Here is a 13,110-nt window from a genome sequence, read left to right as displayed (position 1 = left end):
TTTTGTCTACTTGATGTAAAGTTACTGGTTTTGTTTGCAGAATTTATACATTTTTTTTGTGGTGGCAGGTATCTCTTTTCTTTCATTATTATATGTTACAATACACAACATATAGATGAACCGACGAGGAAAAAGGAAATTTTTTTTTTTGTTGCTCACAATTCACAAACCACACGTAAAAATTTTCATTTCTAATAAAATATTCATCATTGCATATTTGAATATTATTATGAAATGAGAGGAAAAAAAATGAACATGGCAGCCATTTGCCAATAATCATTATCGATAAATTCCAATTTTTTTCTGTTTGTTCACATGAAAATTGCAATACAAATGATAATGGACTGCCTGGTATTTTTTTTTCTAGCATCGATTTTTACTGTTAATAATCGATTTGAATGGAATGAATTTTTCGTTCTCTTATTGCCAATAGCAACCACCAAAAAAAAAGAAACAGTAATTTATTGACCCCTAATTGACCTTTGAAGTTGATCTGATTTTTTCTTTCTTTTCATATATTTTGTATGCATTTTATATACATATAATATAATCATCGCAATCGGATCAGAAAAGATTTGCTGTTTTTTTTTACTTTCTTGTTCATTCTGATTTTGATTTTTTTTTCTCTCTCTCTATTCAAATACATAAACACCGATTAATATCGGATCAAATATTTGATAAAGAGAGTGTGAGTGAGTGAGAAAAAAAAGAATCTGGTTCCCGTTATTTTTCTTTTGCCAAAAAAAAAGAAAAAAAACAACGAAAACAAGACGATTCAATACAACCACGGGTTAAATGTAATCATTCATTCAAGAAGAAAAAAAAACATGCACACACACATGATATATTCTACGGCGTAGAATCTACGCCAACGCACACACACACACATTGCTGCTATCAGATTTTTTTTTTGCATTTATTTTTTTTCAGATGTCCATCAGCTCAAACAGTGAAAATGAAAAAGAAAAAAAACATTCAATCTTCTTGTTGTTGTTGTTGTTGTTGTATATTCTTTTGAGGCTTATACAGAATTGTTTGATTTTTTTTTCTCTCTCTCTCTCTCTCTCTCTCTGTTCACTTGACCCATTGAGAATCAAATGAAAGAATAGAGAAAGAGAGAGAAAATTATTTTATGCTGCGATTGGCATTCTCATCATCATCATCATCGTCGCCTTCTTATAGTTTGACGCCTTTTATTCCAACTTTTCATCACCATCGTCAACACTATACATTATCAATTGATGGCAAATGTATCGTAAGAAGGAAAAAAAAAACTCAACGAAATAAAAAAAAAAATAAATTCTCAAAATAATGAAAATGAAAATGAAAATCAAATCATCATCATCAGAATAATGATGAAAAATCATTTTCATATCCAAAACATACGTTACATTTATTCCATTTTCTTGGATATATTTTTTTTTACTTGATTAAGATTATCAAAATCATAATCATTACAGTATATGAAATCGAAACAAACAAAATAATGCTAATGGGAAACTTTGTCAATTGGTATGAACAAAAAAATCATCATATTCGAGTTACCAGTTTCTTTTTTTCTTCACAATCTTCTGATGGACAACAACAACAACAACAACAACGACAAAGATGGCGCCGAAAATAACTCGATTTAGGACACATGAAAAAAAGAGATGAAAAATACAGAAAAAAATGGACCCCTCAACACACACACACACACACATACACAATCTACAAAGCATAATAGAAAAGGCGCTAACCATAGCAGAAAAAAAAAATGGAAAATCCGATCTACGACTCAACAAAAAAAATGTTTCACAAACATATTAGACAAAGTGAGTGAGTGAATGAGTAAAAAAAAAAGTCTGCAAGACGACAATTTTTTTTTTTTTGCACGACAATAAAATTGCACATCCACCACACACAAACACAAACACAACAACAACAACAACAACAAAAGACACAAAGATCAAATGATTGATGATATTACCGAATTGAGAATCTTATAGCAAAAAAAAAAAAAAAAATTCTATGGATAAAATCTCATTCATAACAATTTTTCTTTATATTTCATGTGATAAAAAATTTTTTTTTTCTTTTGATTGTTGTTGAAAAACTAGTTCTTGAACAACAACAACAACAACAATGACATCAATTTGATTTTGATCTCATCACACACAAACACTGCATTTGATCAAAGATAATAAAAAAGATTTTAGAAAAACCACAAAGAATTTTTCCTAGTTGTTGTTGTTGTTGTTGTTGTTCTAATCATTGAAAATTTGATTATTGACAATCATTTTTTTCCATTCTACTTCGTTTATCGACTTAAGATTCTTGATCGAATGAAAAAAAAATAAAATTAGATGGGCATGATAGAATATTTTTTTTTATTCTATTTTTGCTTGTCTTTTCGTTTTCGTTTTTTTTTGCTTTTGTGTAAAGTAAGAGTTAAAGAATTCTTTCAAAGAAGAATATAATTGAAACTTGCAATTTATTTTTTTTTATTATTTCTAAAATTCTTGGGCTGTTCCTATCTCTCTTTATCTTTCTGTGCGTGTGTGTGTGTGTGTGTGTGTGTGTAAACGGAATTCACTAGTTCCGTTTTTTTTTCATTTATGAAAAAAAACGAATCTAATCAAGTTATAACATTATGTTGTATTGTTGTTGTTGTTGTTGTTGTTCATCGTCATAATGATATAAAAGTCTGACAAAAGCAGCTCATCATAGAAACACAGAAACACCCTAGTAAGAGTAAAACGAAAAAAAAAATTCATCATCATCATCATCATCAACAGCGAACACAAAAAAAAAACTATGAACCACTTGAAAAGGAAAAACAAAACCAAAAAAAAAAAAATTTTTTTTTGTTCTTTTTGCACAATTTCATTCCTAAATATACAAATACATCATATATATAAGCAAGTAAAAGTAAGAAGTGCCAATAATATCCAACAGAATAACCGAACAACCAAACCCCTAACTGACAGACAAATGATTCAAATAAGCATAAATAATAACAAAACAAAAAAAAACAAATGGTGATAAAGTTCAAAATAGAATATATAAACTTTTTTTTCATATCATTTGATTCATGATGATTGTCGATCATGGATTCGTTGTAGTTATGTGTGTGTGTGTTGAAGAACTTTTTTTTTTTTTGGTGCATGATGATGATATTCATAACAAGTGCAATAACTATAGTGAATGAAAGAATTTCAAAAAATGAAATGATTTGTTTATTTATTTATTTTTCATATTTTTGCATTTTTTTTTTCTTCGGAAAAAAAACAAAGAATTTCAGAATTTTTTTTTCTGTCGATTATCACTATATAGAATTATATATATAGTCAAAAGAGAAAAAGTCAAAAAAAAAAAAAATTTCTACTCAATTTATCATCATCGTCTTTATAAAACACGTTTGTAAACCGTCATCATAGATCATCATCATCATATAGGTTCAACATTTAAACAATATATATATATGAATGTGAATGTGAATATTAATGATTGATGTTCTTGATATTCAATGATGATGATGATGGAATGAAACCATAAACATATGTATGTTATTGATGAATGTGTGTGTGTGTTTTTCACAATTTGTTTGTTTGTTTGTTAGTTTGGTTTTATTTATTTATTGTTCATGTATCTGTTTGTTTGTTTGTTTGTTTGTTATCATTTGTCATTAGGTTAATTGCCAACAACAACAACAACAACAACAGAAAATGCAAGTCAATTCGTTTGAATAGATAAAACAATTATATGAAGCCAGATACTAACAACAACAACAAGAATTAAAAAAAACATCAACCACAAAAATAGATAGATAGGAAACGATTTAGTTTTTTTTTGTGAATATGTTTTTTTTTCTCAGCCAAAATATGAGAATACAACCAGAAAAAAACAAATGAAAAACTCAATTCAAATGTTTTTTTTTTTCGTTAAATTCTATGGAATCATTTTTTTCGGTTTAGTTTTCGAGCTTCGATTTGGGCTTTCATCCACAAAATATTTGATTGGATGGCATGCAGACAGGCATTGTGTGTCTATGGTCTATGGAAAATGATCGCTATGAATGCCTATTAATTGAGCATTTATGCTAATGAAAAAGACAATATCAAATGGAAATGATAAAAAAATGATGATGATGTATATAGATGGATTGGATGATGATGGTGATGGAATTTCAATCTTTTTTTTTCTTCTATACCGCCCCCCCAAAAAAAAACACTTCATTTGTGCCCTTCCTTCTCTTTATTGCATTTTTGTTTTTTTTTCTCGTTGTTTGAATTTTGTGGTCTCACAATAAATGATGGATTGAGAATGCAAAATATTCAAAAAAAAAATGTGAACATAATACCCCAGATGGAATAGATAAATAGATTGATAGGGTGAAAAAAAAGAATTAGAATTCGATCCATGATGATGATGATGATGATTATGAAACCATTCACAAGCGGGTGGTGTGTATGGAGTGGGTTTAAAACAAAAAACAAAACAAAAAAATTCACGAATAAAATACGATGTGCATGATTGTGATTTACACATTTCATTTACACTGTACACACACACATTCTATTGACAAAAATTTCAAAGATTTTTCTTCATTTGGTCTGCGTGGGTGTGTGAATCTCGGTCAAAAATTATTGATAAAGCCATTTTCACACAAAAATAGAGAGAGAGAGAGAGAGAGAGAGAGAGAGACAGACAGACAGACAGAAAGATTTTGGTTTTTTTTATTATGACTATATCCAAATGTTTTTTTTTATATTCGAGTTTAAAGTTATTGAATTTTTGAAAAACCCACACACACACACAAACACAGTGTGTGTTCTAAATTTTCATATGAAACAAAAAAATATGAAAATTGTCATTTATTTTCATTTGATCAATAAAAGTTTTTTTTTGTTGTTGCTACTGCTGCTGCTGTTGCTGTTGCTGTTTTGTATTTGACAATCACCAGAATTAAAAATGAAAAAAAGGGAGCAAAGAATCGATTTTTTTTTCACTCAAAATCAGAAAAAAAACGAATAGATATGACTGTCTCTCTCTGTGTGCGTGTGTGTATCTTTATTCGCAAAATTTGAAAAAGAGAAAAAAACTTTGTTGTTGTTGTTCGAGAGAGAGAGAGAGAGAGAGAGAGAGAGAGAGAGAGAGAGAGAGAGAGAGAGAGAGAGAGAGAGAGAGAGAACAACAAGACAAACAAGAAAAGAAAAAAAAATTACAGCCAAAAAATGGCTCAGTGATAATTTTTTTTTTTTTTTTTGGTTTTACAATTCTTGATTTATTTATTTTTTCATTTCATTGCAAATAAAAAAGCGTTAAAGCAGCAAAATGTTTTCAACGACAACAACAACAACAACAAAAAATTTGGATCGATTGTCAAGAAAATGAAATCAAAAAAAAAAAAACGGATACAATGAACTCATTAGATTATGATCATTCAAATAAAACGAATCGCTCTTTTTTTGCTGTAATAATATTTTCACACACATCCACAGTTATTTGGCCACAAAATAGCCTAAAGTATGTGTGTGTGTATGTGTGTGTGGGTGTTTGTTTGTGTGTGTGTGTGTGAAAAAAAGATGTGAAAATAATCAATTTCAAAAATCGAATTCGGATATAGCTGTCTAGCTGACATCAAGCTGACGACGACAACAACAACGACAACGACAACGAATGACAATAATGTTTTCAACACTTTTACACTTATTATATTATCATTACTATTATATACGTTTATATATGGCTACAGAATATCTATCATGATCATGTGATGATGATGATGATGATGAAAAACATGTTTTCTGATCAAAAATCTTTTAAATGAAAATGAAATTAAAAAAAAACGATTGTGATTAAATAGTAAACATATGCATGCATAGATAAACAGGAAACATTGAAAGACAAACCAAAACGACAAAAATGAATAAAAAACAAAAAAAAAGAAAAGAATCTTATACGGATATGTCAGAATTTCAATTTATAATCAAGAATCAAGAATAATGATAATGGATATTTTTTTACAACTATATAATAACAAACTAATAGAATATACAATGAAATCTAGAAAAGAGAGAGAGATAATAATGAAAAGAATTTTTTTTTCATGACATACATTTATTTGTTTTTGTCCGGAATATTCTATTCTCTCTCTCTCTCTCTAACTCAAAATATTCAATATTGATAATGGTTGATTATAGAAAATAATGATTCACGTATATTATCAATATATAATAGCGGAGGTCAGAAAAAAAGGATATATCAATATATATGAAATATAAACTCATTAATTCAATCGATATAAATGTGTGTGTGTGTGTGTGTGTATTAATTTTCAAATATCGATTGATTTTCGTCTGAGTGGATAAAATTTTCATATTAAAAAAAAACTGAATTTTATTGTTAACGAGAATTTTATCTTTTTTACTTTTCGATGAAAATGAACAATAGATAGATTGAAGATAGAATTGAGGGAATTTTTTTTTAAATTCTTGGTTCATGGCTATGAAAAAAAAACTAAATAATAAAGTTGTTGAATTTTTTTCCCCCACTCCTCTACTTCCATTAACCAACCAACCAACCAACCAACCGACAAACGCAGACACACCTATTATACCTTATTCAAAGCGAGAAAAAAAAGATTCTGTTTAAAAGAAAATTTTTTTTTCTCTTCGCCTATCCAGTCGATCGTTCTTATTGATGGTTATATATCAGTAGAAAAGAAAAGTGATCTATTAATGATGTAATCAATGGTGGTGGTGGTGGTGGTGGTGTGTTTGTGTGATGTTTTAGTGAAATGAGAAAATTAAAAGGGCGTTCATAAATTGAGCACATAACAGACTGGCTATCAATTTTGAAATGATAAATCACGAGCTATAATTGATTACAGCCGGATGTGTGTGTGTGTGTGTCTGTGTTTAAATAACGGACTAATCAATTCAAACAGAACGAATACTATATTTGTGTGTGTGCTATAAGAGAAGCAAAGTGAGTGAGAAAAAAAATTCGCAAATTGTATGAAATTCTATCTATCTATCTATCTATATTCGAACCAGATTGTAAATTGGCCCATTTTTTTTTTTTTTTGGAAATGATGTATGTGTGTGTGTGTGTGTGCAAAATGATTTCTAAGAATAAAAAAAAGAAATTTTTTTTTTTAAATAAATAATGTAAATTGTGTGCGTGTGTGTGTGTCTATGCATTTGTTGTTGTTCATAAATAGTAAACTATGCAACGACAACAACAACAAGAAAAATAACCTAAAAAAAACTTACCAAAAGCAATACGCCATTCACCATTACGGAATACCCAATTATGATGTCTATATGGCCGCCGTGAATATTCTGCACTACCATATCGTCGTAATGAACCACGGAATGATCCACGTACACCACGACGTACGCCCATCTTGTTCATCACTGGCCATCTTCGGCCACTGATGATTGAAAATCGGCTGCTTAATTCAGCAATGGTTGAAAAATGTTTCTTTTGTTGTTATTGTTGTTGCTGTTTTTTTTGTTGTCAATTTTTTTTTTTGCTTTTTGATTGTCTGTCTAGTATAGTTGTTGTCTACTAATTCTGTTGATTTGAGAATGTTGAGGGTGTGTTTGTTTTCAATTCAAGTTTATTTTCTTTCTTTCAGCATGTGGAAAATATTAATCTTTCAATGTTGTATACACACAAAAAAAAATGGCCAAATGAAAAAATTTTTCAATTTCCAAGCTTTTTTTTCGTTGTTGTTGTTGTTGTTGTTGTTGTTGTTGAAATTTTCATTGAAATGATCATCATCATCATATATAAATGAAAGATATTAGGGCAGTTACTCTTAATGGTCGTTGTTTGTTTGACGTTGATGAGATCGTAAAGAGAGAGAGAAAGAGAAAAATAATATCATTTGGTAGTAAATTTTCATAATGTCATCATATAGAATGCATGAATTTTTTTTTCTCGTTTCTGTTGCGATTCTTGCGATATACACACACAATTGGACCGTGACTTTGTCTACGATGATGACGATGATGATGATGACGATGATGGATCAATGAAGAAGAAGAAAAAAAAAGAGAGAAAAAGAATAATTAGTCATTTGAAACAAGAATGCCAAACAAAAAAACAAAAAAGAAAAAAGTATCTTAATGTTGAGATAGACAGCAGACAGGCAGAAGTGAATGAGAAAAAAAAGAAAAAAAGAAAAAAATCAATGAAAATGAATGAAAAACCCTCTCATGTAAGATAAATATACAAAGTACATTTTTTTTTATTCTGGGGTAAATAGAATTGTTAATACAGAAAAAAAATAAGAAGAAGAAGAGAATTATCGACAAGAGAAAAAAAAGGAATGATTGGCAAGTCAAATTAAGTTATACCATCTATCTATCTATCTATCTATCTATCAATCTATGAACAAGTGAGTTAGTGAAATGACAGACAGAAAAAAAAATCAAACATTATGATGATGATTTTTCATAATGAAACGAAAGAAAGAAAATAAAAACACAACTACAAGAATACATCATCATTTATAGAATTCTGAATTCATTACAATGAAGAATAAATTCTGTCATTCTGTTATGTTGTGTTTGATGAATAATTTTGTTGCTGTTGTCATTATTATTATCGTTTTATTTGTAGCGACCAATAGGTTCAATATGACCATCAAAGTAAATATTTCTTCTTCTGTTATTTTGTTTGTTTTTTTTAATTAAAATTTGGATTCAATTCGATCGTTTATTTCAATCAATGAATAAATGGCTCTAATTTCGTATTTTTTTTCCATTTGGACCAAATTGATTCTCGAAAAAAACAAATTGCAACACACACACACAAACACAGAGACAGCTATTCTTCATTCATATATCTAGTCTCTCACTCTCTTTTACTCTCTGATGGATTAAATAATGTTTATATAAGTAGAAATCAATCAATTTGTCTATGGTAAAAAAAAGAACAGAAGAGAAAAAAAAATTCCACCACTTTTAACTTTACTGTCATTGCAATTGTATCCAACATTGTGAAACAGACAAAATTCTGGCATTCTGGCATTCAATAATAATAATAATCGTCAATCGACATTGATTATAAAGAAAAAAATTCAATGTGAATTCAAAAAAAAACAAAACAAAACAAAACGAAAAAAACATGTGGCCGAAATAAAACAATTAATTCAGAATCACAAGAATCGTGTTGGAAAATAAATGAATAAATATTCAAATTTTAAACATCATTGAATCAATAAATAAATAAATATTGAACAACAATCTATTCGAGGTCAAGAGAGAAAGAGTGAAAAAAACGATGAAAATTATTGATTGTAAATACACCAATCGATGATCGATGTGTTTCGGCCACAACGGCAAATATATAGATGAATCGAATTGGAAAAAAAATTTGTCAACGAACGAATGTGAATGGTGTGGTGGTCAAACATATTGCGTGTGTGTGTGTGTGTGCGAACGAAAGGGGTCACACATTGATTCAATTATTATTATTAATTGTCCTTTTTTCTCCCGAATATTTTCTCAAATTACTTTTTCAGGAAGAATGAAAAAAAACCAGTAATCAAATTAAATGATGACATTTTGAAAATTGAATCAAACATTGAAAAATCAAACACACACACACAATCATTTCTCTATGTATCATTAAATATTGATGATGATAATCAATGATGATTTTGAAATATAAAAATTAATCGCAATGTGAGTGAAAAAAAAATTCTGAATTCTGAAAAATCCAGCTTATTGTGATCGAATTATTAGAAATCCATAACAATAACGATAAAAACAACAACAACAACAACAACAACAATTGGAAAATCAATGAAATTAATACTTACACAATTGGTGCGTGTGTTGAAAATTTTCTCAACAAAAGAACAACAAAAAAAAAAAATTAATCTCATTACATCTTCTGTATTCTATGACGATGTTGTTGTTGTTGTTGTTGAGAAAAAGAATAAAACCAATGAATGAGGAAACAAATTATTTTTTTTTCATCTTCACCATTCATTCATTTTATTGATCACCACAATCGAAAAAGAAGTGCATGTAACCGCACACATACATACACACACACACACACACAAACACATAGCATTGATAAAATAAGAATATTCTGTATGCATTTATGTTATGTCATTGCACGCATTTTAAACAACAACAACAATAACAACAAAAAACAAAACAAAACCGATCCAAAACTACACACACACAGAATTACAGACAGACAAGAATTAAAAACAAACACACACACACTGGTATATTGTTACAAAAAACACGATGATGACTGTAGATGGAATAGATGAATGAATGAATGAATGAGATGGAATCAAATCGAATGTGGAAATAATTCTTGCACTATGTGTTTTATTTTTGGTATATGAAGAAGAAGAAGAAAAAAAAAAAACAAACCAAACCAAAAAAAAAAAAAAAAACGAATGATTGAAAATAACTGTCAAAGACATACATACATACACAAACACGCGCGCGTACAAATGAATTCAACAACACTACAGTCTACACACACACACACACATACAGACACATAATGTTTTCATTGATCCAAAGAATTTTTTCTTCATGCAAGAAAAAAAAAACGAAACGAAAAAACCTTCATTGATGTTCGCTTATAGCGAAAAAAAAAACGATATTATATTCGTTATCACACACACATACATACTGGAGAAAATGCAGAATTTATAGTTATATTACACACACACACACACATTACAGAATGAAAAAAAAATTCTTTCTCTCAATTTCATTCTCAATACCCCATTGTCATTGAATGTTGAACATTGAGAATATATATATATATATGGATGGATAGATTCCATACGTATATACCCTATCACTACATATATTTATTTATACTATACCCCAATAGCATCATCATCAACAACATCAGTAATGATGATGATGATGATGATGATGACAAGCGTGCGCAATGAACCAAGGTCCATAGATGTAAAATTTTTTTTTTGTTATTTTTTCTTTTTTGCAAAAAAACAAAATCAAGAAATACTGAGTGTGTGTGTGTGTGTATAGACCAAAGTTGTAGATGTACAATGAGTACAAACACACACACATACACACACACACACTGAAATTCTGTTCAGAATTTTGATATCAAAAACGATATTTAGTTTTATAAGGCTGCTGTCTGGCTGGCTGGCTGGTTGATTTTGATATCCAAACCCTAGTAGAATAAATTTCATCCCCAAGAAGTAGTAGTAACAGTTGTGGTGGTGGTGGTGGTGGACAGAATATCATATTATTCTGTATGATGATGATGATGATGCTATTCAATGGAACGGATAAATGGCTAAAAAAATTATAGTATAGTTTTATATTGTGTAGTGGTGGTGTTTCATGAACATAGTAGTGGTGCTGTTTCATCTTTTAGATTGGAATTCTTTAGAAATTGTATATACACTATATTCATATAACAGAATCACAAACTAAGGGGAAAGCCTTAGTTACTAAGACGCTACAATCAATGAATGAATGAATCGGATAGGATCGGATCGGATCGAATTCGAGACCTAGCTAGACATTGAGTATAAAGAGAATAACAAGAAAAAAAAGACGCAATGAAGAAATTTTTTGTAATGAAGAAAAAAAACCGAAACAAACAACACAAACAGGCAAACAAAACAAAACAAAACAAAAAAAAAAAAAATGAAAAAAAAATAACGCCGAAACTGAAATGAAATTGGCTGAATATAATGTTTTTTTTTCATTCTTTTTTCTTTTGTTTAGTTGTTCTGTGGGTTTTTTTTCTCTGTCGGTCTTCTTGCATATTTGACGATTTTCTCTCTTACTCTCTCGCTCTCTGGATCTCTTCCGTTATGATTATTGATTGATTAATGTTTTTTGATGATTTTCGATTTTTTTTATTCTCATACGCTTTCATATATTGTTTGCGTCTAAATTTTATTTCTCCTCTCTTTTTTGTTTTGTTTTCCTATTAAACATTCATTTTGATCAAAAAAAAATATACCAAAATCGAATCGAATTGAATCAAAAAACAAAAACAAAACAAAACGATTCGATTCGATTCAATTTTAAGAATTCGATTTGAAATTGTCAACTCTATTTTATTGGTTCTACACACACACAAACACAATACAACCACCATGTTTTTTTTTCTTTACTACATCTGGATTATTATGATCATCATCATCATCGTCGTCGTCAAAAGAGAATAGAATTGATGATCATTTTGTAGCGTGTTTATTTCTTTCTTTTTTTTAGTCTATTTTCCAATTGATGATGATGATGATGATGATGGTGGCAGTATATTTGGAGCCAATTTTTTTTCTCTCTTTCACTATTGTTTCACTACAGTCTCAATCCATCTAAATCGAAAGAAAATAAAAAAAAAGTTCAGATGGATTTTTATTATTATTATTATTATTTCACCCAAAACATTCATTTCTAATCGAATCCATTGTCGGATTCCCATTTTCTCTGATTTATGGCATAAATGTTTTATTTGTTTATTTTGTTTGTTTGTTTTTTCAATTTTCTTACATTTGTTCCATTTGATTTTTTTTTTTTTGGCTGACAAAATCGATGTTTAATGATACTGCTGCTGTTTATGATGATGATGATGATGATGACGATGAAAAAAAGGTCAGAATAAATAAATCAATCAAACGAATAGGGTCCAATAGAGATTATTCAGATGGCCAGATGGTCAGTTGTTTATATTTAGCAATTTTTATATATGTGGCGATCACACACACACACACACACACAAACATGATAATCGACAATATGCATCATCATCATGTATATTATTATTATTATCAACACCCAAAAATTTGAATTATAAAGATGAAACAAAAAAAATCCCCTTGTCATAATTATTATGGTGTATTATATAAAAACAATAATCGAATATATTATATATGGATATGGATTGATTGATTTTTTTGTTGCTGATATCATCGAAAAAAAAAACATCACAAACACACACACAGAGAGACACTGAAATGAAGTCAGTGGACAAGTTGATCATGTACAAAAAAAAAATTATTCTGAATGATGATGACATTCATTTATTTATTCATTTAATTAAGATGAATTGGCTGAAAACACAGAGACATACATACACATGTAT

The 13,110-nt window shown here is 28.9% G+C and overlaps 1 protein-coding gene across 1 annotated transcript in view; it reads right to left on the bottom strand.

Moving 5' to 3' along the window:
- Nucleotides 1-10,718, bottom strand: part of LOC124490863 (solute carrier family 4 member 11-like) — a 33,760-nt gene extending 23,042 nt beyond the window's left edge. Inside the window, exons 1-2 of the mRNA XM_075734877.1 lie at nt 9,821-10,718; nt 7,260-7,986 (exon numbers count right to left, since the gene is read on the bottom strand). Coding sequence (XP_075590992.1) covers nt 7,260-7,401 — 142 coding nt within the window. The 5' untranslated portion in view covers nt 7,402-7,986; nt 9,821-10,718. The remainder of the gene's footprint in view (nt 1-7,259; nt 7,987-9,820) is intronic.
- Between the last annotated feature and the right edge of the window lie 2,392 nt (nt 10,719-13,110).

Source organism: Dermatophagoides farinae, chromosome 10 (assembly GCF_024713945.1).
Source record: "Dermatophagoides farinae isolate YC_2012a chromosome 10, ASM2471394v1, whole genome shotgun sequence".
Taxonomy (NCBI): Eukaryota; Metazoa; Arthropoda; class Arachnida; order Sarcoptiformes; family Pyroglyphidae; genus Dermatophagoides; species Dermatophagoides farinae.
This window is presented reverse-complemented; position numbering and strand designations above follow the sequence as displayed.